Below are 25,434 nucleotides of genomic sequence, written 5' to 3'. Positions count from 1 at the left end.
GAGTTGCTACTACTAAACAAAAGCCTGATCTAATTGCAACCTGTTTTGCCCAATCAATCGCTTGTTGAGCATCTTCGAACAGGCCATCATGTACAAAAATCCCACTGTAATCATTTCCGTCTCCACCATAATCCTGTAACAATAACATATAACGTATAAATATAATTACATTAAGATTAAATTAATACACTTAACACAAAATTATCACAAACGCAATTTCTAAATTTTAAATTTCTAAATATCATTTTTATATTTAACGCATAATACATTTAAAAAACAAAATAATAACACACATTTCATTTCAAATTTATCAAACATAAATAAACAAACAAAAAAAACCATAATAAAAAAAAATAAACAAATACAAAACAAAATAAAACAAAAAAAAAAAAAAAAAAAAAGGGATTAAATTAAAAAATAAAAAAAAAAAAAAAAAGAAAAACAAACAAAAATAAAAACAAACAAACAAATAAAAAAAAACAAAAACAAAACAAAAAAAAAAAAAAAAAAAAGGGGATTAAATTAAAAAATCAAAAAAAAAAAAAAAAAAAATATATATATATATATTCCCCTAGTGGCGCCTGGCCAGGACGCCGGAGCCACGGCCTGGGCGCCTGGTCAGGACGCCGGAGCCACGGCCGGGGCGCCTGGTCAGGACGCCGCCGCCATGGTGGCGGCGTCCTGGCCAGGCGCTCTGGCCGTGGCTTCGGCGTCCTGGCCACGCGCCACTACCATGGTCGAGGCTTCTCCACCAGGCGCCGTTACCACGGTGGCGGCGTCCTGGCTAGGCGCCACAACCACGGCATGGCCTTTTGGCTAGGCGCCAGCCACCATTTCGTCCTTACGATGCGTTACGAACCTCGTTTTCCGATGACGACGGCGATTCTCCGGTGATCCTCGGCGATCCGGTGCTGCTCCACATTTTTTTAGTGCGAAAAATTTATCTTCGGTTAAAATTATAAAAAGGGCAAATTTGTCAAAAAATTATAAAATGTGGGCTTTATGTAGAGATTTGCGGGCGATGAATAACAAGTCCCGTGCTATATACACTCAATTTTAAAATTATCCGAATTTATTATATAACTTATTTTTTATAATTTGATCTTGGGTAGCCTCTATATAAACTTATTTTCCTAAACTTATATTATCTGAACTAATTTTTTCTGAAGTAAGTGAAAATAAGGTGTCCTAAAAGGAAAAATTATTTTTGCCGTGAAAAACAAAATGAGAGTGACGATATGTGAAATGGTTTCTCAAACATAACGTTGAAAATATATCGTACATTATGCCATTAAAAAATTGGTAAACCATAGGAATTCAATCGCCCTAAAGATACTTTAAAGACTGGAATTTCCTCACTCTTATCCATACGACCCTGCTCTATTTTCAAAGTATCTAGCCCTCAATGCGAGTCGGGTTGACAAGTTAATCCGAAAAAAAGGACAACTTGATTGACCTACTTAGGCTTGTTTTTTTGTTTTCAGTTTTCTATTTTTTGAAAACAAAAAATTAAAAAACAAGAAAAAAGTGTTTCCACTTTTCAAAATAATCATGAACTTTATAAGTATGACCAATTTTTGGTTCATTATATGACATAATCATATGATTTTAAAAAACAAAAACCACAGTGATACCAGAACGATTTCCCACAACATTGCTAAAACAACTCCCATTATACATTGGTTTAAAAACAAATTCCCTAAATATTGTCCACGTAAGATTGGTGTTAGGCTTTATTTTTATTTTTTTTTCTTTTGGTTCAACTTAAAACCGCTAATGGTAATAGCGGTTGTAAACTACAACCGCTATTACCATTAGCGATTTTAGAAAAGAGACCGCATCTAACTAATAACAGGTCTCTTTGTGTCCTTGGTTAATTCACAAGTCTTAGCCTACAACAAGAAAAGAGAGCGCTAGCAATTACACTAATAAGTTCAAAAGAGATCGTCTTAAAAACAGGTCTCTTTGACTTTATTTAAAAAAAATTGGAAAACCGCTAATACTGTTAGCGGTCTTAAGGTGAACTGAAACTCAATCATAGGTGGACTTTGGAAATTTGTTTTTAAAATGAAGCATAATGAGAATTTATTTTTATTTTAACAATATTAAGGGAAATCGTTACCAAACGGATCCTGTTTTGATATGTCCAAAATCGGGACGGGAAATCCTTTGTCACTCCCTTAGTCCGCTTTCTCAATGGGCTACATGGGATATAACTGAAAACCATGTAAACCAAGTTCAACCCAAAAAACTAGTTCGGCTCATACACACTCATAAAAAAAAGTTCCAAAAATTGGATCAATCAAACCAAAAATAATCAATGAACAAACACAGCTGAAAGACAAAATGTTATCCACTTCATCTCTCCCAAACACTCGTCTCACTCTCCCTACCAAAACCAGACCCACTTTCTCTTCTTCTTCTTCCTCCATTTCTTCATTATTTTCGAATCAATTTATCAAAAACCATTTAAAATTCCCCAAAACGCCATCAATTTCCCTCCTTTTTTCCTCAAGAAATTCTCCCAATTTTGTACCAAAAGCTTCATCAGATTCAGAATCAGAAGCAGAAGTTGCTACAACAAAATCAGAAGATGAATGGCTTTCCAGATTACCTGATAAAAAGAAACCTTTATATGCTCATAGTTTGCCCTGCATTGAAGCTTGGCTTAAAAGCTTAGGTTTTTATCAAACTGATGAAGATAGGGCTGTTTGGTTTATTGATAATTCTGAATGGCGTGCCCAACTTTCCCTTGATGTCACTGACCTTTATATTAGGTTTGGATTTCTTTAATTTTTTTTTTTTAATTCATTATTATTGTTGTAAAATTGGGTTTTTGCAATTTCTTGTTTTTTTTTTTGTTTTTTATTTTATGGGTTTTGTTAATCTGTGAAAAAAACAGGGAAAGTTGTGTTTGCAATTGTGATGATTTTGCTGAATGTGGGTGAAATAGTTGTGCTAAAAAAAGTTGCTAAATTTGGAATGTTCAACAATAAGATGCTACGAGTAAAAAATAAATTACTACGTATGTAATATTTTTGTAGATTGCAAATTGGTTGAGTTGCTGTATACTTCATAACTTATTTGTGGTTGGATTGGACACTGCCAAATTGTATGTCAGATTAATTTTTGGTTAGTAATTAAACCAATTAACCAGACCAACAGGAGTTTTGGATGAATTGGGGCTATTTGTTAGCTTTGGACTATTTGATTATGGGATTTCCGTGGCGAATTACGGGATAAGTTTGTTGGATTTGTTTTTTGGGGTAAGAAGTGTGGTGTTCTGCATTCAGGCTTATAAGTTGTGGTGTGGTGTTAGAATGTGTCGTCTTTGATTGTGTGACTGTGTAGAAGCCATCATTTCGCGTAGTATTAGTATATTCCAGATCATTTCCAGCAAAAAGTTCTTTGAGTTTCATTGACCTGTGAAGCTGTGACCCAGAAGTTCCATTCTTAATTTGTAGGATTAGCTTGAAGACCAAAGAAGGGAAGTTTAGTGTTATGGAGTTTAGTTTAGTTTAATTATGTGCTTTGGGAGAAAACAAACCTCCTAAAAGACTGTACTCATCTTCAATTGCTTCTGTTCACAATTATCATTTTCTTCTTTTTCCCTTAATCTTCAGCCATTTCGTGTCATCTCAATATCTTTGCCCACCTTCTCATGGCATACTTAATCAATCTTTAGATCCTTACGCTAGATATAATTACTACTTGTAAATTGAGCTTGTGATTGTTATAATTTTACTCTATGATTTTTGACCTAGTAGTTGCATTTGGTATGCAGATATATGAAGAGTGGATCAGGCAATCTAGAAAAAGATATGGAGAGAAGATTCAGCTATGCTCTCAGCAGAGAGGATATTGAGAATGCTGTACTTGGAGGACCATAAGCAAGGATATGGGTTATTCATTGGTATAGAAATTCTGAAATGCATACGTGTTCATTAGGTTGTGGAACAATGTTTATGTTATAAAAATTGCATTTTATGGTTATACACCTGTACATGTCTGAATATTTCTTGCTTGATTTATTGTTGCCCACAACTTGCATATTGACTAGTCCTAAAAAAAGCACTAGGAATCCTATCAAATTATCTATACATGTCAAAAATAGTTCTTCAATCAATGCATGAATGTTTGCATGCTTTCAAGAACTTACAATATCTATTACTTCTACATTCAGCTCAAATACTTTGGAACATTTCAGGCTTTCATTCTCTTTAATTATTGATGATTGGTGTGCTAAATGCCTTATGTTCAGTAGGACTGATCAGTAGAATGGATATGAGACCAATATTCCTTGACGAGTTGGCCAAATAATGAGCTTTCGTTCTTCATTAGCTTCATTGGCTCATCATACTCCACCAAGTTTCCTGCAGGATTTTCAGTGTAACTTTTAGCATTGATCTCATCTGCTGATTTTATCTCAAAGTTAGGTTTTTTTTGTTTTTTCTTTTCTTTTTTTTTTTTTTTTTTTTTGTTTTTTCTTTTTTTTTCCTGATCCTGAATTTTGCTCTCTGCTGCATATCTGAACATCCACAACTTATTATACACTGGAAGGTGCTGTGAACAGTGTGGTTTAGAAGTGTTTGAGCTGACCTAAACATATTAGTAATGTTAAAAACCAAACACTTACCATCACTTATGGCAAGGACCTTTGTGCAGTCCATTACTGTTGGTATCCTGTGGGCTACAGTAATCACAGTGGAATCCGAAAATTCTGCTCTTATAGTTTTCTGCAGGATCATGTCAGTTGCGTTATCAATGGATGCAGTCGCTTCATCTAGCACTAGTACCCTGCTTTTTCTCAGCAAAGCACGACCTAGACAGAACAGTTGTCGTTGTCCCATGCTCCAATTTGACCCATCCTCCATAACTAATGGTGAAAAATGTTTAGTGCAAAAATTGATAAAAACACATGTTGATGTGAAGTATGAACTGATCTGCAAGGTCTGCAATAACAAAATGGTCGAAGACTGGTTTTTTGTGCTCTGAAAGAATGAAGAATTACCTAAAGAATCTAGTCCCTGGTTTTTCTCTTTGACTGCTTCTAAAAGCTGACATTTGCCGAGCACCTTCTCAAGAACACAAAATTATATCATTAGGTATAATATACAGTAGAATCTTATTATAGAAAGAGAAATTATACCTCCCAGATGACTTCATCATCATGCCGACTTAACGGATCTAAATTAAATCGTACAGAGCCATTAAAAAGAGTAGGGTCTTGAGGGATAATCCCGAAACATGACCTTAGATCGTGAAGTCCTATTGAACATATATCAACACCATCAACTATAATCTTTCCTTCTGATGGCTCTACTAGGCGAAACAATGCCCCTATTAGGGTAGTCTTTCCACTGCCTGTCCTACCAACAATGCCAATATTGTTGCCCCCTTCAAATGTACAACTGAATCCTTTAAGAACCAGTGGTGTATCTGGTCTGTATCTCAACTGATTGAACATGAAAATTTTTAGTATGTTGCCCTCTTTCTAGAATCAACCAAATTTAAATCTTGATACAAAGATATTCACCTGCAGATTGCATATCTCCACTTTGCCAACCAATGGCCAGTTTTGTGGAGGGCGGCTATCTTTGATGACTTCTGGAGCCTCACTTGGTATATCCATGTATTGATCAAGCCTCTCCACCGAAATTATATCGTTGGCTAATATACATTGTTTCTCAATTAAGAAAACCATACTCATGTTTAACGTAAGACCATACGATAGTGCCATTCCGATGAACCCTGCATTTTTTGTTGTATTAGCATTACCTTGCATAAATGCTCCTAGGTGATTTAATTTTACTCATCTCATAGAATATCTGTTAACCACAAAAATCTCACAAAAGAGAGCAAAAGAGAGAGAGAACTATCTCACCTGAGCTAAATGTTCCTGGAGGAAGCGAAACCATGCATAATGCAGCTACTGCAAGAACAGTGGTAGTGAGTGCCTCAATCCTCTGAATCAGCCATTCGTTGGCTGCAAAACTGTGGAAGAATGGGCTTGCATTTGTATCAATAATGTTGAGATTTTTTGCGAAAAAACAGTCTTCCTCTTGAAAAGCTCTTATTGTCATAGCTCCGGCTAATGATTCAGTCAAATGGTTTGCAACCATAGACTTGGTTGTACCATGGAGTCTCATCAACTCTTTTGCCGTTGCCAAGTAGTAACGCTGTTGATATATATACAGACTAATTAGGCTTATACCTAGCAACAAGCTAATAGTTTCAGAAAACACTATGCTTTGCAAATGACATTTTTACATTTACAGTTCACCAAATCTGGAGTTCAAGATCAGGAAGAATGCATGATTATTTTGAAAGATAGAGCGCAAGAATATGCAACCATAGTTTAGTGTCTCCTGAAAATGTAATGCAGCCCAAATTATAGTTTCACTCACGACCTTAACTATTCATATCTATAATTTATTTTTAAACACAAAATACAAATTAGATGGTCAGAGGACTCAAAGCATAGTGTGTAATTTATGTAGAAATCCTATTGTTGCAATAAGTATAGAACGGAGGAGTATTAAGACTATTAACATTAGATGTACGACGGTCACATCTGGATAAGCTTAGCGAGTCCTTGAAATTTGTTAAATAAAGCTATAAAAGGGTATGAGGGGAAATTTATATGTGAGGAGATCCTTTATATACTTACTTGCAATCTTATTGTCATGTAAATGACTGGTACAGTGACAAACAAGACCTGCCAAGTGATGATGGCCATTACTCCTAAAGTAGCATATGCCATAGTAGTTGCTGCAAAGCCCATCACAAAGCTGAAGGGGATATCCACATCAACAATGTTCAAATCAGATGAAATCTGCAGAATTTAATGAAATATCAGCTTAATGTGGATCAATGTTGTGAAGCATATGCAAGTTCTATACTCACCCGACTTAGTATCCTTCCGAGAGGTGTAGAATCGTAGAATGACACTGGCGCTCGAAAGAGAGAGTTCAGCAACTTAGAAAATATAGATTTTGATGACTCCATCCCAAATTTAACCACTGCAAGTGATCTAATAAGTAAAAAGAATGTCATGCCGAATCCACTTATGACATAAACCACTATCAGTTTTGATTTTCTGATGTGAGGATTATCAATACTAGAGGCTATCCATGTATTTTGTAATATTTGGCCGGTCACAAAGGCGAGATGTGCAAGAGCAACAATAGTAAAGTACAGGCAGCCTTTATTCTGATTCAGGTAAATCATGTATGACTTAAAACCAGTGTCTCCAACTTCTCTCTCTTCTTGTTTAATCAGTTGGTCCCCTGTTAATGCTTGATATTGGTCATCAACATTGACTTTATTAATCTCTTTTGCAGTACAATTGTGCCTCTCAGATGTGCTGACTTCTGCTAGTGTTTCAGTCCCTGCAGTCTCTTTGTGCGCGTTTACAAGGTCCGAAAACTCCTGACTTGTAGCTAATAGCTCATGATAAGGGCCTGCATGAAGAACTTCCCCATCTGACATCAGCTGAAAACAAGAATGATATCCTGTTAGTTTACAAGGAATACTAAGAACTTTGAAAGTTTGAAGGTCTAACGAGGCTTGAAGCACACATTTGAAGCAGAAGACTCCACAAACTAAACATCACACAACTGAGGGCTCACCAAACAAATGTGAAATGCTGGAAGAAAATCAACTTGGTGTGTCACAAGCAAGACAGTCTTTTCAGAAAGAGCTTCCATAACATAATCCTACCACAATGTAAATAGATCAGAATATCAGATGTTAACTTAGTTATCAAGTAAAAGACAAATTTAATGGTTAAGGTCTAAGGTTACATTCAAGAGGCTAGTTGCAGTGTGTGCATCAACAGCACTGAATGGATCATCCAAAAGATATATATCAGCATCTTGGTACAATGCACGAGCGAGTTGGATCCGTTGCTTCTGGCCACCACTTAAATTAATTCCTCTTTCTCCTATCACAGTCAAGTCTCCATGAGGAAGAAATTCAAGATCTTTCACCAATGAACACTTATGGAGTGTTTCTTGGTATCTCAGATCATCCAAGGCAGATCCGAAAATAATATTTTCACGTATTGTCCCTGTTTGGATCCAAGCTGTCTGGGAAACATAAGCAATCCTCCCATATACTCCAACCTGTACAAGGGAAAGGTTTGAGAAACAATTTACTATTAATCTCCTGTTTATCATCAGTAAACTTAGATATTAAAGGTTTGAAATGCTAGTGATTATATTATGCAATGGTTTAATTATGAGGTCTATTGAAGAAGCTTACATTTCCGTCTATATATGGCACTTCTCCAAGAATTGCTGCTAGCAATGTTGATTTTCCTGAGCCAACTTCTCCACATATAGCTACCTTTTCACCTGGACGAATATCTAGATTTATATTTCTAAGTGTTGACCTTGATAAATTCATCCCCCACGAAAACTTTGCTGACTTCATTAGTATGGCACAGTTTGTGCTGGTCATATTACTCTTTCTGACGTTTTCAATTTGAAGCTCTGGTGCAGCTAGAAACTTCACAATCCGTGCAAATGAAAGTCTTGCATGAATCACTACACTTATGACATGGGGTATAATAGTGACGGGCTCTTGCACTAGACGCAAAGTTGCTATAAATGTGAATATATTACTAGCATTTAGAGGAATTCGGAGGAAATAGCATGCACCAAATGTAGCAGAAGACACCAATGTAGGAGATGTCCAGAAGAGAAGAGAATTGTATGTTTTTTGCAACAGCACTGCTAATAAACATTTATATTCCACTTTCCTCAATTCCTCGACTACATTCTTGAAGTGAGACTCCCAAGCATACATTTTTAGCACCTTCATATTTCCAAGAGCCTCTGAGAAAGCCTTCAGCCTCTCGTCTTGAGCAACAATCAATTTGCTTTGTAACTTATGCTGTAATTTGGCAAGGGGTGTGTTGCATATCACCGTTAAAACAATCACTACCAATGATGCAATGGTTGCAAGTTTGACTGAATGTATTAGAATAGCTAATGCAAAGCAAAGTTGCAGGCTTGTTGTCCAAATCTGATGAAACCAAAAAGGGAATTCCCCGATCCTATAAGCATCAACACTTGTATAATTCATTATATTACCACCAGAGTGTATCCTTCTGGCAACATTTGATAATCGCAGCTGCTTCCTATAGATTGCTGCTAAGAGCATGGACCTCACATTAAGACCAATCAACCTGCTTCGAAAGTACCATTGTCTTTGGGACAAAGATTCTAGGATCTTTGAAAGGAAGAGTGAGACAGCCAAAACATAACCTTCATATCTGAATGCTTCTTTTCCATCAGCAACCTGAATGAAAGAATTGAGAAAAAGAGGCCCAGCTGACAGCGCAAGTATCTTCAGAAGCGCGAAGGACCCAGATATCAGAATCTCCCTCCAGTAGCATGCAACAATGATCCAAAACATTGATGTTTCTGACAGTGATTCAGCTTGCTTATGCTTATTCATTCGGTCCATGAATTGCAAGTAACAAGATCCTGCCATGTCCATGTCCCGTAGTTTGGGCAAGTCATCTTCCTTGAGAGGTTTCTTCCTACCTAATCTCATCAAAGGATTCAACCAACAAAACGACATCTTACTGAACAATCCAGCTTTGGAAAATGGGGTAACTTGGGCAGTTAAACCTGATTTACAGCTCCCAATTTCCTCCCCATCCGTAGGAGTATACTCCTTGTAAGTACTTAACAAGAGCAAACCCCCTCCAAGAAAAGATAGAATGTCTAACACCCCCTTCACTGCTACTGCATGATTTACAGTGGCAGCAAAAAGAGCTAGAAAGCAGAATATCCCAGCATAGAGGAAAGCCAAAATGGACAAGATCCGCAATTGGACTCTTGGGAAAAACTCTCCGAGGCTTGTTGTTAGTCCCACCAACAACCATGTAACTCCATTAAATAGAAATATAACCCACCCATGAATTGGTGAAACAGAATGATCATAACTTTTCAACTTTTTGTTCAAAATCCAAAGACCAAAGCCTATATAAACTAGTCCAAGACATCCATTATATACAGCTGACAGTATCTGTATGACACAGAACTGTCGTATACTACGAGCATTTAGCTCGAGTTTCTTGGAAAGAAATCTGCAAATGAAGCTGTAAAAGAGGACTGCTAAAAGCAGTGTATTGAAACAAACAAGTAAAGCATGGTTGACACATGATGAAGGATGAGTAACTGACCCAAACTGAGGACTACAAGTCTCCGAACTGCTTCTTTCGCAATCAGATTGCCAACAAAATAAAGCCCACAGATTTTCCATTTTGATTCAGCTACCTTTTTCTCTGCATTAACATAAGAACTCAGAATTAGCACACATAAACAGGAACACAAGATTGTTGTTACAATTTAGTCAACTAGATTGGTCATCGTAGAAACAATAATTAAAAGCTCTAGCAGCGAACTCTTGTACATTATGTCCAATACCCACCAAAAAACAAAAGGTTAGCTTTGGATTTTATAGAGATGACAGAACTTAGAAGTACTGCAACATTACTTTTTTTTTCTATTTAGGTGGTGAATACTGAATAATGCACTTATTTAATTAATTAGCACCAAGTTGATGTAGATATGACAAAATTACTATAGAGTAACCATATTATATTACTTAGCAATGTTTAATCTATCTTCAAAAATCATTTGATTGTGTGCACTATATGAAACCTTTGGAGTAATCTAGTAAGATATTCGATCCCAAGTGTTGGATATCACCGTTAAAGACTTTAATCAACTAATTTAGTTGTCATATACTACAACTTGTGTGTGTGTGTTTTTTTTTTTCACGATGAAAAGACATTATTTTTTTTTTTTTTTTTTCCTTTTTTTTTTCTTTTTTTTTTTTTTTTTACGAAAATATATTTGATCTTGTTTGCTTTGAACTTTTAAAGATGGTGTGAAATACAGATACTGTATAAGTTAGTTGTGAAAATTAAAAAAAAAATAAAAAATAAAAAACCAGAAATATTGAAACTTTTTTCATATCGTTTCTCTCAAAAGCCCGGTTCACCCCACCACAACCAAACACACCTTCTCTTCTTATTCATCAGTTCTTCCTCCATTATATTCCTCAAAACCCATCAATTTCCTACCTTTTTTCCTCAAGAAATTCTCCTAATTTTGTACAAACTGTCCCCTGATAATCTGATATCACCGACCATTATAATAGGTTTGCGCTTCTTTAATTTTTGCTTCCTGGGTTGTTTTATTTTTTATATAATCTAATTATTATTACTGTTGCAAAATTGGATTTTTGCAATTTATCAATTTTTTTGGGTATAACGTATTACCGTAAAAGTGAAAAGGCATTAATTTTGTGTTTTTGTTAATATGTTAGCAAATTGGCAATGTTGTGTTTGCAATTGTGTTGATTTTGGTGAATGTGGGAGGAGAGAGAATTGGTGCAGAAAATGTTGCTAAATTTGGGATGTGACTAGTTAGTGTTATGGATTGCTGATTGAATTTGCTTGAAAACGATTTTTTAGGGAAAAAAAAAATATGTGCAGTAGATTGATTTTGATTGGGTGAATTTCACTATACCTTCTTCCTACCCAATTTCATCAAAGGGTTCAACCAACAGAATGACATTTTACTGAACAACCCACTGTTGGAAAACGGAGTAACTTGGGCAGCTAAACCAAATTTACTGCTGTCATTCTCCTCTACATCCAGAGGAGTGTACCCCTTGTAAGTACTTAACAAGAGCAAACATCCTCCTAAAAAAGATATAATGTCTTAAACGGAGTAACTAACGCAAATTGAGGATTACAAAGCTCGGAACTGTTTCTTTCTCAAGCAGATTGCACTTAATTATAGTTAATTAGTCAGCATCAGATTGCTTTAGATATGACAGAAGTACTTAATTTGATTTTCACCAAAATTTGATGATTAAAAGAGCTTTTCTGGCCTGCAAGAAAATCCCATAATCATTTGTCAGTCATTAACAAGATTTTAAAAATAAGTAGTACGTTATGAATGTAAGATACTTCCTCCGTTTATGGTTATTTGCAACATTTGTACCGGTTGCGGAGTTTGTACCGGTTGCGGAGGCCGAGACAAAAGTTTTTAAAGGCATATGCTTAAGCACTAATCCAATTATTAAAAAAAATCCACAATTAATTAAAACCACAACAACCAATCCCAGAACCCAGAATCCCCACCACCACCGTCCAACCCATCGTAAACCACCACTACCACCACCACCAAACCCACTGAAAACCCACACACCCACTGAAAATTTCCGTAAACCACCACCACCAGCGAATACCACCAAAACCCAACGAAAACAACCACCAAAATCCACCGACAACAACCACCAAAACCCCAAAAGCCCCAATTAAACGACCACCACCACGAATTGCTGAATTAATTACAATTAAACCACCACCACGAAACCGAACACCACGCCACCCACTACGCTACGCAACCCAACACCACGCCACCAACCACCTTCGGAATCAACCACCACAAAACCTTGACCTAAACCCAGACCCACAATCACCGACATCTAGATCCACACCCGAGACCCACAAAACCTAGATGAAGGAGGAATGAGATTGCATATTTGACGAAGTTCGAGGGCGAACGGACCAAAAGTGGGGGCAGCGTGGGTAGGGGAAAGAGAAGGGGGTCGACGTTGCCGGGGAATCGATCCGTTTAGGGTGGTTTTAAGGGTGGTGTTTAAGGGTTAGGGTGCCGGCAGCCGACACGGAGGGGAAGGGGTGGCTTTCGGGAAAGAAGATGATTAGAGATGATGAGAGATGATGATGATGAACTGCAGATTGAAGAAATGAGAGATGATGAGAGATGAAGATGGAGGAGAAAGGTGTGGTGGGGAGATGAATCTGCCAAGATATCTGATTTTTTTGGAGGATAAGCTTACATAATTAAGTTAGATTTGGGTTGTAGATATGTGTAGTATTATGTGCTAATAATTTTTAAGTAAGGGTATTTTGGTCATTTCGACAGAAAAATGTTACTAAAATAGGAAAGAAATAAGTTTGTTGCAAATAATAGTTAGCACCCGTTTTTGGTAAATGTTGCAGATAACCGTTAACGGAGGAAGTATAACTTTTGAGTTTTTATTGTGTTACCCAACTCAGCCACTCAAGTATTAATGTTGTATGTATATGGGTACATGTCCCAATGTAGAACTCGTACATTACGTGGATATTTTCCATGACTTCGGGCCACTTTGATCCAAAATGATGAGTCGAAGGGTCCATGCCCATGTTAGTGTCAAGGGTACTTGAGCTGAAATGAAAACTCCGAGTAACACACAAAGGTTATCAGGTTAATCTAACAGAAATCTTATGGATCAAATACTTCTAAAACACAATAACAAGTACATAATCTTCCAGATTTTCCGGGATTACATGAATCATAGAGTATCAGATGATTGCTGTGAGGATTCCAATTATTGTAATAACCCAGATATTCGTATGATTAATTGATTGTTTACATACATAGTATTGTATCAAAGATTGTTGTCGTGCATAGGTGTATTGCATTAAACAGGAAAATTTCTCATAATCCATATTATATGTCACGTTTTATATTTTTAATTTTATAAATTCTTGGTCAAATATCACATACTACATTACTACGTGTTAACGTGTATGATACATTATACTATGATATACAGTCACAAATTTTACTTCTTTTGACACACAGTCACAAATAGTAAGAAAAATGCTTGATTGCTTGGACACACTATCTCATATACGAAGTATCTTTCTCTCATTCACTATTAGAAGAAATATTTTCCACCATTGGGAAATATATTTTCAATCATTTACTAACCAAATAATGGAAAATGGGAATATAATTTTCTTGAAAAAAATTTCCATCAAAACAAACGAGTTTATGAGCCTATTAGAAAATGGCTGAATATATAAAATCGAATATCTATTACAAAGTGGAGGGAATAATACGTAGAGTTCAACTGGGCCAATACTTCAAATTACGAGTATCAATCACAAATTCTTTCGTTTCCAGATTCCACGTGGAGCATCGCATTTTTGGCATCTTATTCATTGATTTCCCGCCTAAACCCTCAAATTTCAACTTTCATTTCCCTCCTCCCTTTCTTCTTCATCCCCTCTTTCTCTCTCCTCCAAAATCCCCAATCTCATCCCCAATACTCCGCCATTTCAACCCCTTAAACCTTCAAATTCCGGCGAATTTCCGGCCGAAAATGGCTGGCATCAATCCAATCAACTACTCTAAAACCCAAAGAATCGTCCTCTTAATCGATCTCAACCCTCTTCTTCACCTCCAAAACCCTAATTCTTACCTCACTTCAATCCTCACTTCCGCCAAAATTCTTCTCTCTTTTCCTCCTCTTTCTCTTTCTCTCTCCTCCTTCAAGCTCTTCTTCTCCTCTCTTTCTCCTCTCAAATCGTCGTCTTCTCTCCCCAATATTCCAATTTCATTGTATAACCCTAATTCTCTCTCCTTCAATCGACCCGATGAAACCCTAATTTCACTTTCTCAGACCCTTGATTTGGCTTGTAATTTGGTGGATGGTTCGATTTCTGGTTCGGTTTCGAGGGGTTCGCATTTATCGAGCTCGATTGCGCAGGTAATTCATGATTATGGTTGGGATTTGTCTGATTGTTCTAATGATTCTGATTTGTTAGGGACTGTTAGGTCGAATTTGGTTGTATTGTTCTCACCTGTTTGTAGATCAAATAAGGACTTGATTGATTTTATGGGTGTTGATGATGTTGTGAATGATTGTGATGTTTTTTGTGATAAATTTAGAGGGGTTTTTGGGCATGCGAGAGATGCTTTTGCTAGTAGGGATATTCATTTCAGCTGGGTAGATGTAAACTGTAATAATGACAGCGGGAACGATTTCGAAAAAGATAAACTTGACGAGTATAACAGATTAGTGGGGTTTTTTCAAAATGGTGTTAAGAGTTTAGGTTGGGGTTTATGTTCTAATGATTCAATTGTTTTGGGTTCTGCTCTTGTTTCGTTTGGCTTAATTTATCCGATGATTGGTGTTTCATCTACTTATCCTAAATTAAATGATAAATGTAAGAAAGTTTTTGGGCAATTGAATCTTGAGATATTGGATGTGAGTGGGAAACCTATGGTTTGCAAGTATTGTGATCTCCAACTGCTTGATCTTAAAATGTTACGTGGGCGTAGGCTTCACGGTCTTTCAATCTCTGAGGGGTATGAAAAAGCTGGAAAACTTTCTCAACAATCCTGTGGAATTTGGGAGAGTTTTGGTGATGGGTTGGTGAAGATTGATGTAAAATCTCTCTGTAGAGATGGCGAACTTGTAACAATGGATGAGCAAATTTCTGATGTGGTACTAGTTGATGAGTTATCCATAGATTCAAAGAAAAAGAAAGAGAAGTCATCTAGTGAGTTCTTTGCCGACAGAGTTCTTGACCTGCTTTTGGAAGGAACAGGTAGGTTTACGAAGAGAAAATCACCACCTTTCTGGCAGATTCTTTTAAGCTTTCTATATAGGAAAGGTTACTGGGCATTGTTGCATTTGTCAAATGCCAAGGGCATCATAACCATGGGGGTTCTCAAACCTTTTACTATTAATTCGGCTTTTCTTTTTATTCTGAAAGATAGTACTGACTTATGTGGAGCTCAAAATGGTGTAAGTGAGCTAAACCTTGGACATGGTAGTTCAGAGAAAGGAGATAAAATTGTTGGAATTGACATGAGTATGGATTCTGTGAGTGGGACACGTAAAAGTGAGAGTAGGAGAAAGCACAGAATGCATCCCCACAGGTACAAGGATCTCTCCTGGGGCTCTTTCTGCAAAGCAGCTTCTCGACCCTGTGAGATGGAACTTGAGGGAGCTTACTTTTCCAAGGAATGTGATACTTCTAAGAAGTTGAAGTTTTTGCAGTGTTGGATAAAACAGGTTGCTAAAAATAGCTCATCACTTCCATGCAAGTCAGACACACCTAAAATTATGGAGAAAACAGAGGAGAGATTGTGCCAGTTGCATCAAGAAAGTCAACAACTACTTTCTTCTCTGGCTAAAGAACATGCTGTGATGGGACCTCAAATAAAACAAACTGGAGCTTCACAAGAAGCTGCAGAAGCTTTCTTTAGTAATTTGTCTCAGAGAATTCAAAATGGGATTGCATCAGGAGTTGACTTAGTGGCTTTTGCGCAGCGGGTTGTTTCTTCATGTATTTATTGGCTAAGGGGGAAACTAGGACCAAATACAAAAGAAGTAAGTCAAGCCTCCCTTGAAAAATCAGATGGTAGCAGTTATGGAGGACTTGTAGCTGGTGAGCTCATCAAACTCTTACTAATCGATCCAAAAGACATAGCAGGAAAGCACAAAGATGGTGATCTATCCTCTAAAGCAACAGATGCACAGTCATCAAGTACCTCATCTGGAGATAGAATTAGACAGTATCCTTTTCTTCCATTAACTTTTTTGTCTAATAATAAATGTTTGTCATAATTTTACTATTTCTTTATTACTGTTCGCGACATATTGATTGATTTGCCATGGTAGTTCCTTAAGCATTGTCTAGGTATGAGCTGCAGATTTTGTTTCGCATGGAGATACTTCAATCAGAGATTGTGGCTGGTATACGAGATTCTACTAAGAACAAATTTGTTAAGCAGATCTGCTGTCTTTTAGAGTTTATTCAGTGTAACATGGAGGATGGATTTTTTGGAGACTTCAACTTTAGTGATTATGTGGGCAGGACCATCAAAAGCAGGTATATACACTTCTAATGCAATCAGCAATGCTTGTATAACCATGACATTTATTTATAGTATTGTGGTTGGCATCTATTCACTCTGATATAGACTGAAATGTTTTTTTTTTCTTAATTATTTTAGATGAAAGCACGTTTTTATAGTACCAAATCAACAGATTCATTATCACTGCAGACTTGGAAGCATAGTTTCCAACTTTTATTTTATAGTATGGATGTTCATTGAAAACCAATTATTGTACGAAATGGTTTCCACTTCAATCATCACAGTCCAAGCAGCTTCTAGATTGCATGGTGTAGTGTTTCAAAGTGCATTTGTTTTCTCCACATTTCGACCTCTATATCATCTTCTTGTTATTCTGTATCACTTCCATCTTTCAGTCGACTGTTTTGGAGAATGTCTTTATTTTTCCCAGAAAATGATCTTGTTTGGTATGTTTAAGGAATCATCCTTTAAAGTAGCTCAAATCAGTGTGGTTAGGGATAAAGATAAGCAGATATAGTCCTCCCAAGTTTCCATGAATGATGGGATCCTATCTTGGATGTTGATATTTAGGATGTCAGAGGAAATTGTTTGTGTCTGCTAAGGAAAGTTCTGATTCTGTTCCATACATAGTTCTCCAACATTGTTTCTGGAATTTTAGGGCAGCCATTCTCCTTTTCTTTAGTGGTTTCGGTCAGGACAAGTGGGTCATTTCATTTTCTCTGCATTCCAGTTTTCAAATTTTCATGCTGTCATTTGTCTTAAACTTGTGCAATTTGATGTAAGTAGTGGTAGCCCCTTTTCATCATCAAGTGTATTGATTAAGTAGGTCCAGTTCCTTTCACAAATTGTATAGCCTCAGTGAACATCCTCCTTCATGTTCCTGTTTATGTCAGAGTCAAATTATGACTATGATAATTGTGACAAGAAATATGCAATTAGTAGTTGAGGAGACATGCTGGTCGCACTGATTCTGGATTGTTTAAAAGTTTAGGTACTGGTTTTCCAAAACTTCATTTTCTAGCTTACAGGTGCCCTTTGAATTCCAACATATTAGCTCAATGTTAATTGCTTTTTGGTTTGTTTTGCTGGAACGAAGTTTAGATCCACAATTTATGATATTATTTGTGTGGAATGTCCAGGTATTCGCAGAACCTTGGGAATATTGTACATAGAATCTATGATCAAATGGATCTCTTATTGTTTGATGATGGTGATGATGAATCCCCTAATCCACTACTCAACAGTGAAGATAGCAGTCAATCATGGAAAGTAGGAAGTGAACCCAATTCTACTGATGATTCATTTCACACCGGTAGCACAGATCATGATCGCAAACTGGTTGAAGCTCAAGAAAGGAGAACAAGAGCTTTGAAGTTTGCTTCTTTTACACGAAGAGCCATGCCAGACTTGCAGAGAGTGTGGGCCCCTAAGCCGCCAAAACTGTCCAGGTCAAAATCAGATTCTTTTCGTAGGTCCAAGAGGAAAGACCGGCATAGAGAAAACTATGATCGGGTCTGCGAAACCCCAACAAGTGGGGCAAAAAAATGTTTATTCCCTTCAGATGGTAGTGTTGGTGATGAAGAAGAGTATAGGGAGCAAGGGGGGAATTCAACTGGTTCCGTTCACAGGGCTTTGTTTCAGGATGAGTCGTGGCATCATGAATGGGAGCTTTGATTTATAAGCTCTGTTGGCCTTAAACAATACTCTGTATTAATCAATTTAGACACAAACAAATACCTGTGTATACCAGAAGCTTTGCGTGAAGCACAAACACAACAGGACGCACCTGTAAGACTACTTGCCTTATGTACAAAATTCAATAGACCTGTAGAGTGTATCCTTCAGTAAATGTATAATTAGGTGATTTTAGCAGTATAGGCGCTAGGAGCCTTGTAAACTGTAATTCCTTTGTAATAACACGTTGCTTAATGTTGTCTAGAATTCAAGACACGTTTACAGCGACTTCTGTATCAGTTTAGCAGGGAAGAAGCAGGTGCATAGTTCCATAATTGCATAACAAATTCTGGGTGTCAGTTTAGTCATACTGAAATAAGCTGTGATCAAGGAGATTCTATAATGCTCTACCATTTTAACGAAGCCATGTGATCGACCTTGCCCTAACGAATTGGAGAGACTAAACTCTTGGATTATTATAGGCATCCATGATAACTACAACGCATCAGTTGCTCAACTGAGGCAAGAACATAATGCAGAATCTGCACAGTTTAAAACCTTTATTTATCCCCTCTTTTTATAAGCAGTATATTTTTGCCCCCATGTATAACAAATTAACACTCTAGACACATTTCAACTTTTGACCAAAAAAATGGAAAATCTTTCATAGTCACCTCATTTTATACTCGTACAATTGTACTATGTATTACCAAATTGGCAATTTATCGCATTACCTTTTTAAACCAAGTTACCAAATCGACCTTTTTTTTAGTAGGTAAGGAATAGACTTTACCGGCCTTGAATTCCATTATATTAACATTACATTACGGAGTACAACTTTATGAGTATTTGAGCTATGTTGCCTACGGAGTATGTACTAAAATCACTTCATTTTATTCTTCCTAAACCTAGCATCATATTTTTGGCGTTAGGCCTCTTAAAGAGTGACATTTTATACTTCCTACTAGATGATTATTCGGCGTTATTGTTTCATTCGCCACTTATCAACGTTCAATCAACTAGAAACCCTTTCCCCACAAATTCAAAAACTCGAATTTTCCCACCAAAATGTGTTTCTTACAGAGGAATTGTGTACCCAAATTTTGGATTCATACCCAGATCTTAAAACCCTGAAAAAACTTCATGCCAACATACTAACCCACCATAATCTTCATTTAAGTTCTTGTATTCGACTGAAATTGATCAGGGCTTATGCGAGTTTTCGCTTATTAGGCATTGCACGTCATCTGTTTGATGAAAGTCCTGAAAGAAATGTTATATTTTTCAATGTTATGATCAGGAGCTATGTAACCCACCAACAGTACCCTGATGCTTTAAGGGTTTTTAAGAGTATGTCTAGGGTTGGAGTTAGACCTGATCATTATACGTACCCGTGTGCTTTGAAAGCTTGTTCCGGGTCTGAGAATTTGTGGGTTGGTAGGCAAATTCATAATGCTGTGTTTAAAGTTGGGCTTAACTTGAATTTGTTTGTTGGGAATGGATTAGTTTCTATGTATGGGAAGTGTGGTTGTTTGATTGATGCAAGGAAAGTTCTTGATGAAATGCCTGTAAGAGATGTTGTTTCTTGGAACTCAATGGTTGCTGGGTATGCACAGAAAGGGCATTTCGACGACGCCTTGAGAATTTGTAGAGAAATGGAGTCAGTGGAGTTAAATGCAGATGCTGGCACTATGGCAAGTTTGCTTCCAGCTGTTACTAACACTTCTTCTGAAAATGTCGTTTTTGTCGAGAAAATGTTTGAGAAGATGGCTAAGAAGAGTCTGGTATCTTGGAATGTAATGATAGCTGTGTATGTGAACAATTCCATGGCTGCAGAAGCCATTGATCTTTACTCTCAAATGGAAGATAACGGAATTGAGGCAGATGGGGTTACATTTACGAGTATTCTTCCTGCTTGTGGTGATCTTTCTGCTTTCTCATTAGGAAGGAAGATTCACAAATTTGTTGAAAGAAGAAAAATTCTTCCAAGTTTGTCCTTGGAGAACGCATTAATCAACATGTATGCCAAGTGCGGTTGCTTGAAGGAAGCAAGGGAAGTGTTTGATATGATGGAGATTCGTGATGTAGTTTCTTGGACTTCTATGATTTCTGCTTATGGTGTTAGTGGACAAGGTAACGAAGCTGTTTCCCTCTTCTCAAGAATGAGAGAGGAGCGATTAACTCCTGATTCCATTGCATTCGTTGCTATTATGTCAGCTTGCAGTCATTCAGGGATGTTGGAAGAAGGGCAGCATTACTATAAACTAATGACTGAAGAGTACAATATACCCCCTAGGTTAGAGCATTATTGCTGCATAGTTGATCTCTTAGGACGGGCAGGGAGAGTGGACGAGGCTTTCTCTTTTATTAAGGAGATGCAAGTTGAGCCAAATGAAAGAGTATGGGGAGCTCTATTAGGTGCTTGTCGTGTCCATTCCAACATGAAAATTGGGCTAATAGCAGCTGACCATCTTTTTAAAATGGTACCTGAACAGGGTGGATATTATGTGTTGCTATCTAACATTTATGCTAAAGCAGGGAAGTGGAAGGAAGTTAGCACAATCAGGTCACTGATGAAGACCAAAGGCATGAACAAAACGCCAGGCATTAGTAATCTGGAGCATCAAGGTCAGGTTTATACATTCCTCGCCGGGGACAGATCACATCCACAGTCTAATGATATATATGAGAAATTGCATGTGTTAATGGGTAAAATGAAGGAGGAAGGTTATGTTCCAGAGATAAATTTTGCTCTTCATGATGTAGAGGAGGAGGATAAAGAAGGCCATCTTTCAGTTCACAGTGAAAAGCTGGCTTTAATGTTTGCCCTTATAAATACCAGACCACCAACACCTATCAGAATTACTAAGAATCTTCGCATTTGTGGAGATTGCCATGTTGCAATCAAGCTCATATCCAAGATCACTAGGCGGGAAATAATTGTTAGAGATACCAATAGGTTTCATACCTTCAAGAACGGGGCTTGTTCTTGTGGTGATTATTGGTGACTACATACAAAATTGTGCTCAACCTATCAGCTTCAGTGAAAGCATTTTATTCATTGGTATATATACAAAGTGGTGTGGATCTCCCTGCATCCATCTTGATGTCTACTGGAAGGTTTCCGAAATCTGTACATACAGTTTCTTCTAGGATGTGGCTTGGAATATGTGATGCTTTTCTTCTGTAAGGTATTTATCTTAAGTTGGCTAGTTTTAAAGATATCGTCATTTTATAATCAATCATCATCTGGAGATCACTGAATGAAATGAGCAGGATAACTCAGATTATTACAGCAGTGAGGAACTTAGGAGCAATTACAGCATTGGGGTACAGAGAACGGAGTCTTGGTCACTAATGACATGTCGAGTTTACAGAATTCCTCATTCAGCCTTTACATAAATCTAATTTCTCTTCCCATGTGAGGTTTCCATTATACTTTGAACGAAGTTCTGAAAATTATATGCTGTTTTGCCTTTAACGCCCTCTGTTTTTACATTTCAGGGATGCCTGGACTGGAATTATTGGGAGGGAACACACAGCAGGAGCATATACATAGCCCCATAGTGTCAACATGCACCCTTCATGAATAGTTACATAGAAGCTAAAGGGTTGCAGCTGTGCTGGCACATGGAGACTTATATGCAGCATCAACTAAATAACCTGATCCAAAGAATTTGCGGAGTTTGAGGGCGGAAAAGAGGTAAAGAAGAGTTGCTTGGAGCAAGAATACTTCTTTCTACATGTTTGACACTTTAATGTCTTACCATTTCCTGAATTGTATTTCTTATTAACCACTTTAGAATTATAAAATTTTAGTGATTTGATCTTGATGATTTGACAGAAGAAGTTTGAGACAAAATATGGAACATAAAGAAAAATAGAGAATCTCCTCTTCATTCTACCAAATTCATTACTACAATATCTACCTAGAATCAAGGCAATATTTAACATACTTGTCTTGTATGGAGTAATTTTCAAACTTATTTCATTCCATCAAATGAAGCTTTGATCTAATATGTATCTCTACCTCAATTATACAAAATTTGTATCCGTACACCATAATATTCTTCACTCTTCCTATTGTGTTATATACTCTAAAGTTTTCCCGGCAATTATATTGTGAATTGTGAATAAAAGACAACTGTTTAAGTTGTATACTCTTTAGTTAAATCATAAATAAATAACTAAAAAGGAGCACATACAAATCTCAAATTTAGTACTCCCTCTATCTCTAAGTGTTGTTTGTACTTTGACTTTTTTAGTGACACAAAATCAATTAAAGTAAGAACAAAATTCAAAGATGGAGGGTGTTTTATAATACCAAGGAATACAAAAAATATAACTGCAAATTCAGGGAGTAGTATTGTTGTATTAGGAAAGTTGATTAGGAGCTTTTTCATCATGTCCATGTAAACGATGTAATAGGCTACTAGAGTACTACCTCAGGAAGTCAGGAAGCTAATTAAAAACATGGGTAAATTTTTGCTCCATTAGTAATTGCTGATATATTTACAATCCTGGTTTGACTTGTTTGCATGTGTTCTTTTCATTGGTAAATTGGTGATTTTAGTATATAATGCACATGTGCTGCATCCTCATTTCTAGCTGTTAATTTATTTATTTATTATTATTTTTTTTTAATAATTCTAGCTGTTGATTGAGGAATCTTTAAATTTTTTAAAGATAGGATAAGGAATCGTTAATTAGTTAGAATGTATTTATGCAAAAATATATATATAAAAAAAAAAAAAAAAAAAAAAATTCAGTTAACATCATTAAGGTTGGTGCCAGATGAAGGGAGTTATTAGCCTATATTAAGTCTAAAGTCTTCTATATATAAAAGTTAATAATGTGATGCGCTGGGCTGGAATTGGAGAGCTGAGAACTTTGAACTTATGTGAGGGGTTGATTTGAAGTTTGAATATGTAATGAAATTTCTAGAATATAAATAAAATTAAGTATTGGACTTGCGGATATTTGAGAACAATCATTATTGTATCTTTCATTAATTTCTTCGAAGGGAGCAACTGCCTAACATGCCTCTCTACCTACCTACACGAATTGACAAACAAATCAGAATGTAGGGCATGCATAATGCATAATTATCCTTAATTCTGGGAGGCTAAGGATAGTTGGACTAACATGCATGACCTCGCCGTGCCTATAAAAAGCTTACATTTTTTATGTGCAAAAACAAAGAAAAGACATCCTCTAAAGTTTCAAAGATGTCTGTCTTGACACTCGCATTATTCATTTTTACATCTCAGTTCATGAATCTCTGTCATGGTGCTGGAATTGCTACGTATTGGGGGCAGCATGGTGATGAGGGCACCTTAGCTGCTGCCTGCTCCACTGGGAACTACAAGTATATTAACATTGCTTTCCTAACTGTGTTTGGCAGCGGCCGAACCCCTCAGCTAAACTTAGCTGGCCACTGCAACCCAAGCGATCCTGGAAGTTGCAGCTGGATTGGGGATGATATTGCAGCCTGTCAAAGGCAGGGGATCCGAGTCCTCCTCTCTTTGGGTGGTGGTCTTGGTACTTACTCCCTTTCTTCGCCAGCTGATGCACAACAGGTCAGTACTGTTCTTTTAGTAAAGAAATTCTATTATTCTATGTCCTAGCATATATACGATTATACAGTGCACAATTAAAACAGAGTATGTGACATACAGTATGTCAATGTGTTTTGTTTCTTTTTCAGCCTTGTTGATTTTCCGTGTACTCTCCTACTTAACTGCATGAGTGTTATTATTCGATAGTATTTCAATCACAATATTAAAATTAAAGTGACAGATCAAGATTGTTAAATGATCTAAAGTTAGTCACGCTTTTTTCTGGGCTCCAAGGATGGTATAAATTAGAAAGCTACCTCATGCAAAGTTTTTAATTCATCTCCTGAAAACTTTACCAGCATTTTTATCCTGAAAGTTTTATCAGCTGAACTATGTAGCTTTGGTTAGGCCAATGGTCTTGTTCTGGTAGGAGCTTTGTTATGTAAGCTAATCAATTCACTACCGTTTTTCTTTTACCACACAGGTAGCAGACTATCTTTGGGACAACTTCCTAGGAGGAAACTCAAACTCACGCCCTTTTGGGAATGCAGTGCTCGATGGCATAGACTTTGATATTGAACTTGGCTCGGGACAGAACTATGATGTTTTAGCAAGGGCACTCAATAGACGTAGCACTGCTGAAAGGAAGGTCTACTTATCAGCTGCACCACAATGCCCTTTCCCCGATGCTCATCTAAGTGACGCCATAAATACAGGTGTTTTTGACTATGTTTGGGTGCAATTCTACAACAATGCACCCTGTCAATATGCTAACGGCAATGCCAACCAACTCATAAGCTCCTGGAACACATGGACTACTGTGAATGCTGGCCAAATTTTCCTAGGAGTACCTGCTGCTCCAGGTGCTGCTAGCAGTGGGTATATTCCACCTGATGATCTTAAAACTCAGGTTTTGCCAAATATTAGGACTTCTCCCAAGTATGGAGGGGTAATGCTGTGGTCTAGGTTCTTTGACAATGAATACAGTACCGCCATCAAGGATAGTGTAAATGGCGGATCTAGAAGCCGCAAAAGTGGAAGTGAAAGTGGAAGCGGACTTCACATCTCAATCGGCGGCCTCCCAATTATTGGCAACCCTTAAGTTCATTTATTTGCAGTCTCCATGGACTCCATCTAAAATGTCCAATTCATTTGTCTTTATGTAAAAAAGTTTTAACTATATTTTGTTGTTTTGCCTATTGGCATGTATCTAAGCTTAAGGCATATAGTGGCATGGGACATGGCTTAGCTTAGTTACTTGTAAATGTAATATGCTTATTATTATGAGTCAAATAAACGTCTTGATATTATCGAGTTATCGTACTATATATTGTGATTCAAGATTAGTCCCTTTCGCCCTTTCCCTTTCGGTTAGTAAACATTATTAAAAAAAAAAGAAAAAAAAAAAAAAAGAAACCCAACAATTAGCATGTCATATTATATGAAAGCTAGTAACAACGTAGAGCCAAAGAGGGCTTCAAGTTGCC

At 36.9% G+C, this 25,434-nt stretch overlaps 4 protein-coding genes across 5 annotated transcripts; 3 read left to right on the top strand and 1 right to left on the bottom strand.

The window, feature by feature from the left end:
• Positions 1–2,103: 2,103 nt before the first annotated feature.
• On the top strand, positions 2,104–4,013 carry LOC110693918. Its single transcript, XM_021871094.1, has 2 exons — positions 2,104–2,777; positions 3,785–4,013. Exons 1-2 carry the CDS (start codon positions 2,347–2,349, stop codon positions 3,888–3,890), a joined length of 537 nt encoding a protein of 178 aa, XP_021726786.1. The 5' UTR covers positions 2,104–2,346; the 3' UTR covers positions 3,891–4,013.
• LOC110693917 (ABC transporter C family member 10-like) lies at positions 3,991–10,800 on the bottom strand. The gene is made up of 11 exons (XM_021871093.1): positions 8,266–10,800; positions 7,806–8,126; positions 7,632–7,718; positions 6,907–7,494; positions 6,671–6,835; positions 5,885–6,179; positions 5,537–5,751; positions 5,150–5,455; positions 5,012–5,075; positions 4,637–4,876; positions 3,991–4,373 (listed from the first exon to the last, which is right to left on the bottom strand). The coding sequence occupies exons 1-11, from the start codon at positions 10,276–10,278 to the stop codon at positions 4,258–4,260; spliced, it is 4,410 nt and encodes a 1,469-aa protein (XP_021726785.1). The 5' UTR covers positions 10,279–10,800; the 3' UTR covers positions 3,991–4,257.
• Positions 10,801–13,821: 3,021 nt separating this feature from the next.
• LOC110693916 lies at positions 13,822–18,730 on the top strand. The gene is made up of 3 exons (XM_021871092.1): positions 13,822–16,412; positions 16,538–16,729; positions 17,855–18,730. Exons 1-3 carry the CDS (start codon positions 13,894–13,896, stop codon positions 18,387–18,389), a joined length of 3,246 nt encoding a protein of 1,081 aa, XP_021726784.1. The 5' UTR covers positions 13,822–13,893; the 3' UTR covers positions 18,390–18,730.
• Positions 18,731–19,261: 531 nt separating this feature from the next.
• On the top strand, positions 19,262–25,329 carry LOC110693914 (acidic endochitinase-like). 2 transcript variants are annotated; one of them, XR_002505704.1, is made up of 3 exons: positions 19,262–21,810; positions 21,894–22,092; positions 23,794–23,881. XR_002505704.1 is itself a non-coding variant. In XM_021871089.1 (3 exons), exons 1-3 carry the CDS (start codon positions 19,358–19,360, stop codon positions 25,047–25,049), a joined length of 1,779 nt encoding a protein of 592 aa, XP_021726781.1. In that variant the 5' UTR covers positions 19,262–19,357; the 3' UTR covers positions 25,050–25,329. The 2 variants fall into 2 exon arrangements, 1 of the variants encoding a protein (XP_021726781.1); XM_021871089.1 differs by lacking the exon at positions 21,894–22,092 and adding an exon at positions 24,432–25,329 and having other exon boundaries at positions 19,262–20,229; positions 23,680–23,968.
• Positions 25,330–25,434: the final 105 nt, after the last annotated feature.

This window comes from Chenopodium quinoa, unplaced genomic scaffold (assembly GCF_001683475.1).
Source record: "Chenopodium quinoa cultivar QQ74 unplaced genomic scaffold, ASM168347v1, whole genome shotgun sequence".
Lineage (NCBI taxonomy): Eukaryota > Viridiplantae > Streptophyta > Magnoliopsida > Caryophyllales > Amaranthaceae > Chenopodium > Chenopodium quinoa.
The sequence above is the reverse complement of the archived record's forward strand: the minus strand, read 5'-3'. Positions and strand labels throughout refer to the sequence as shown.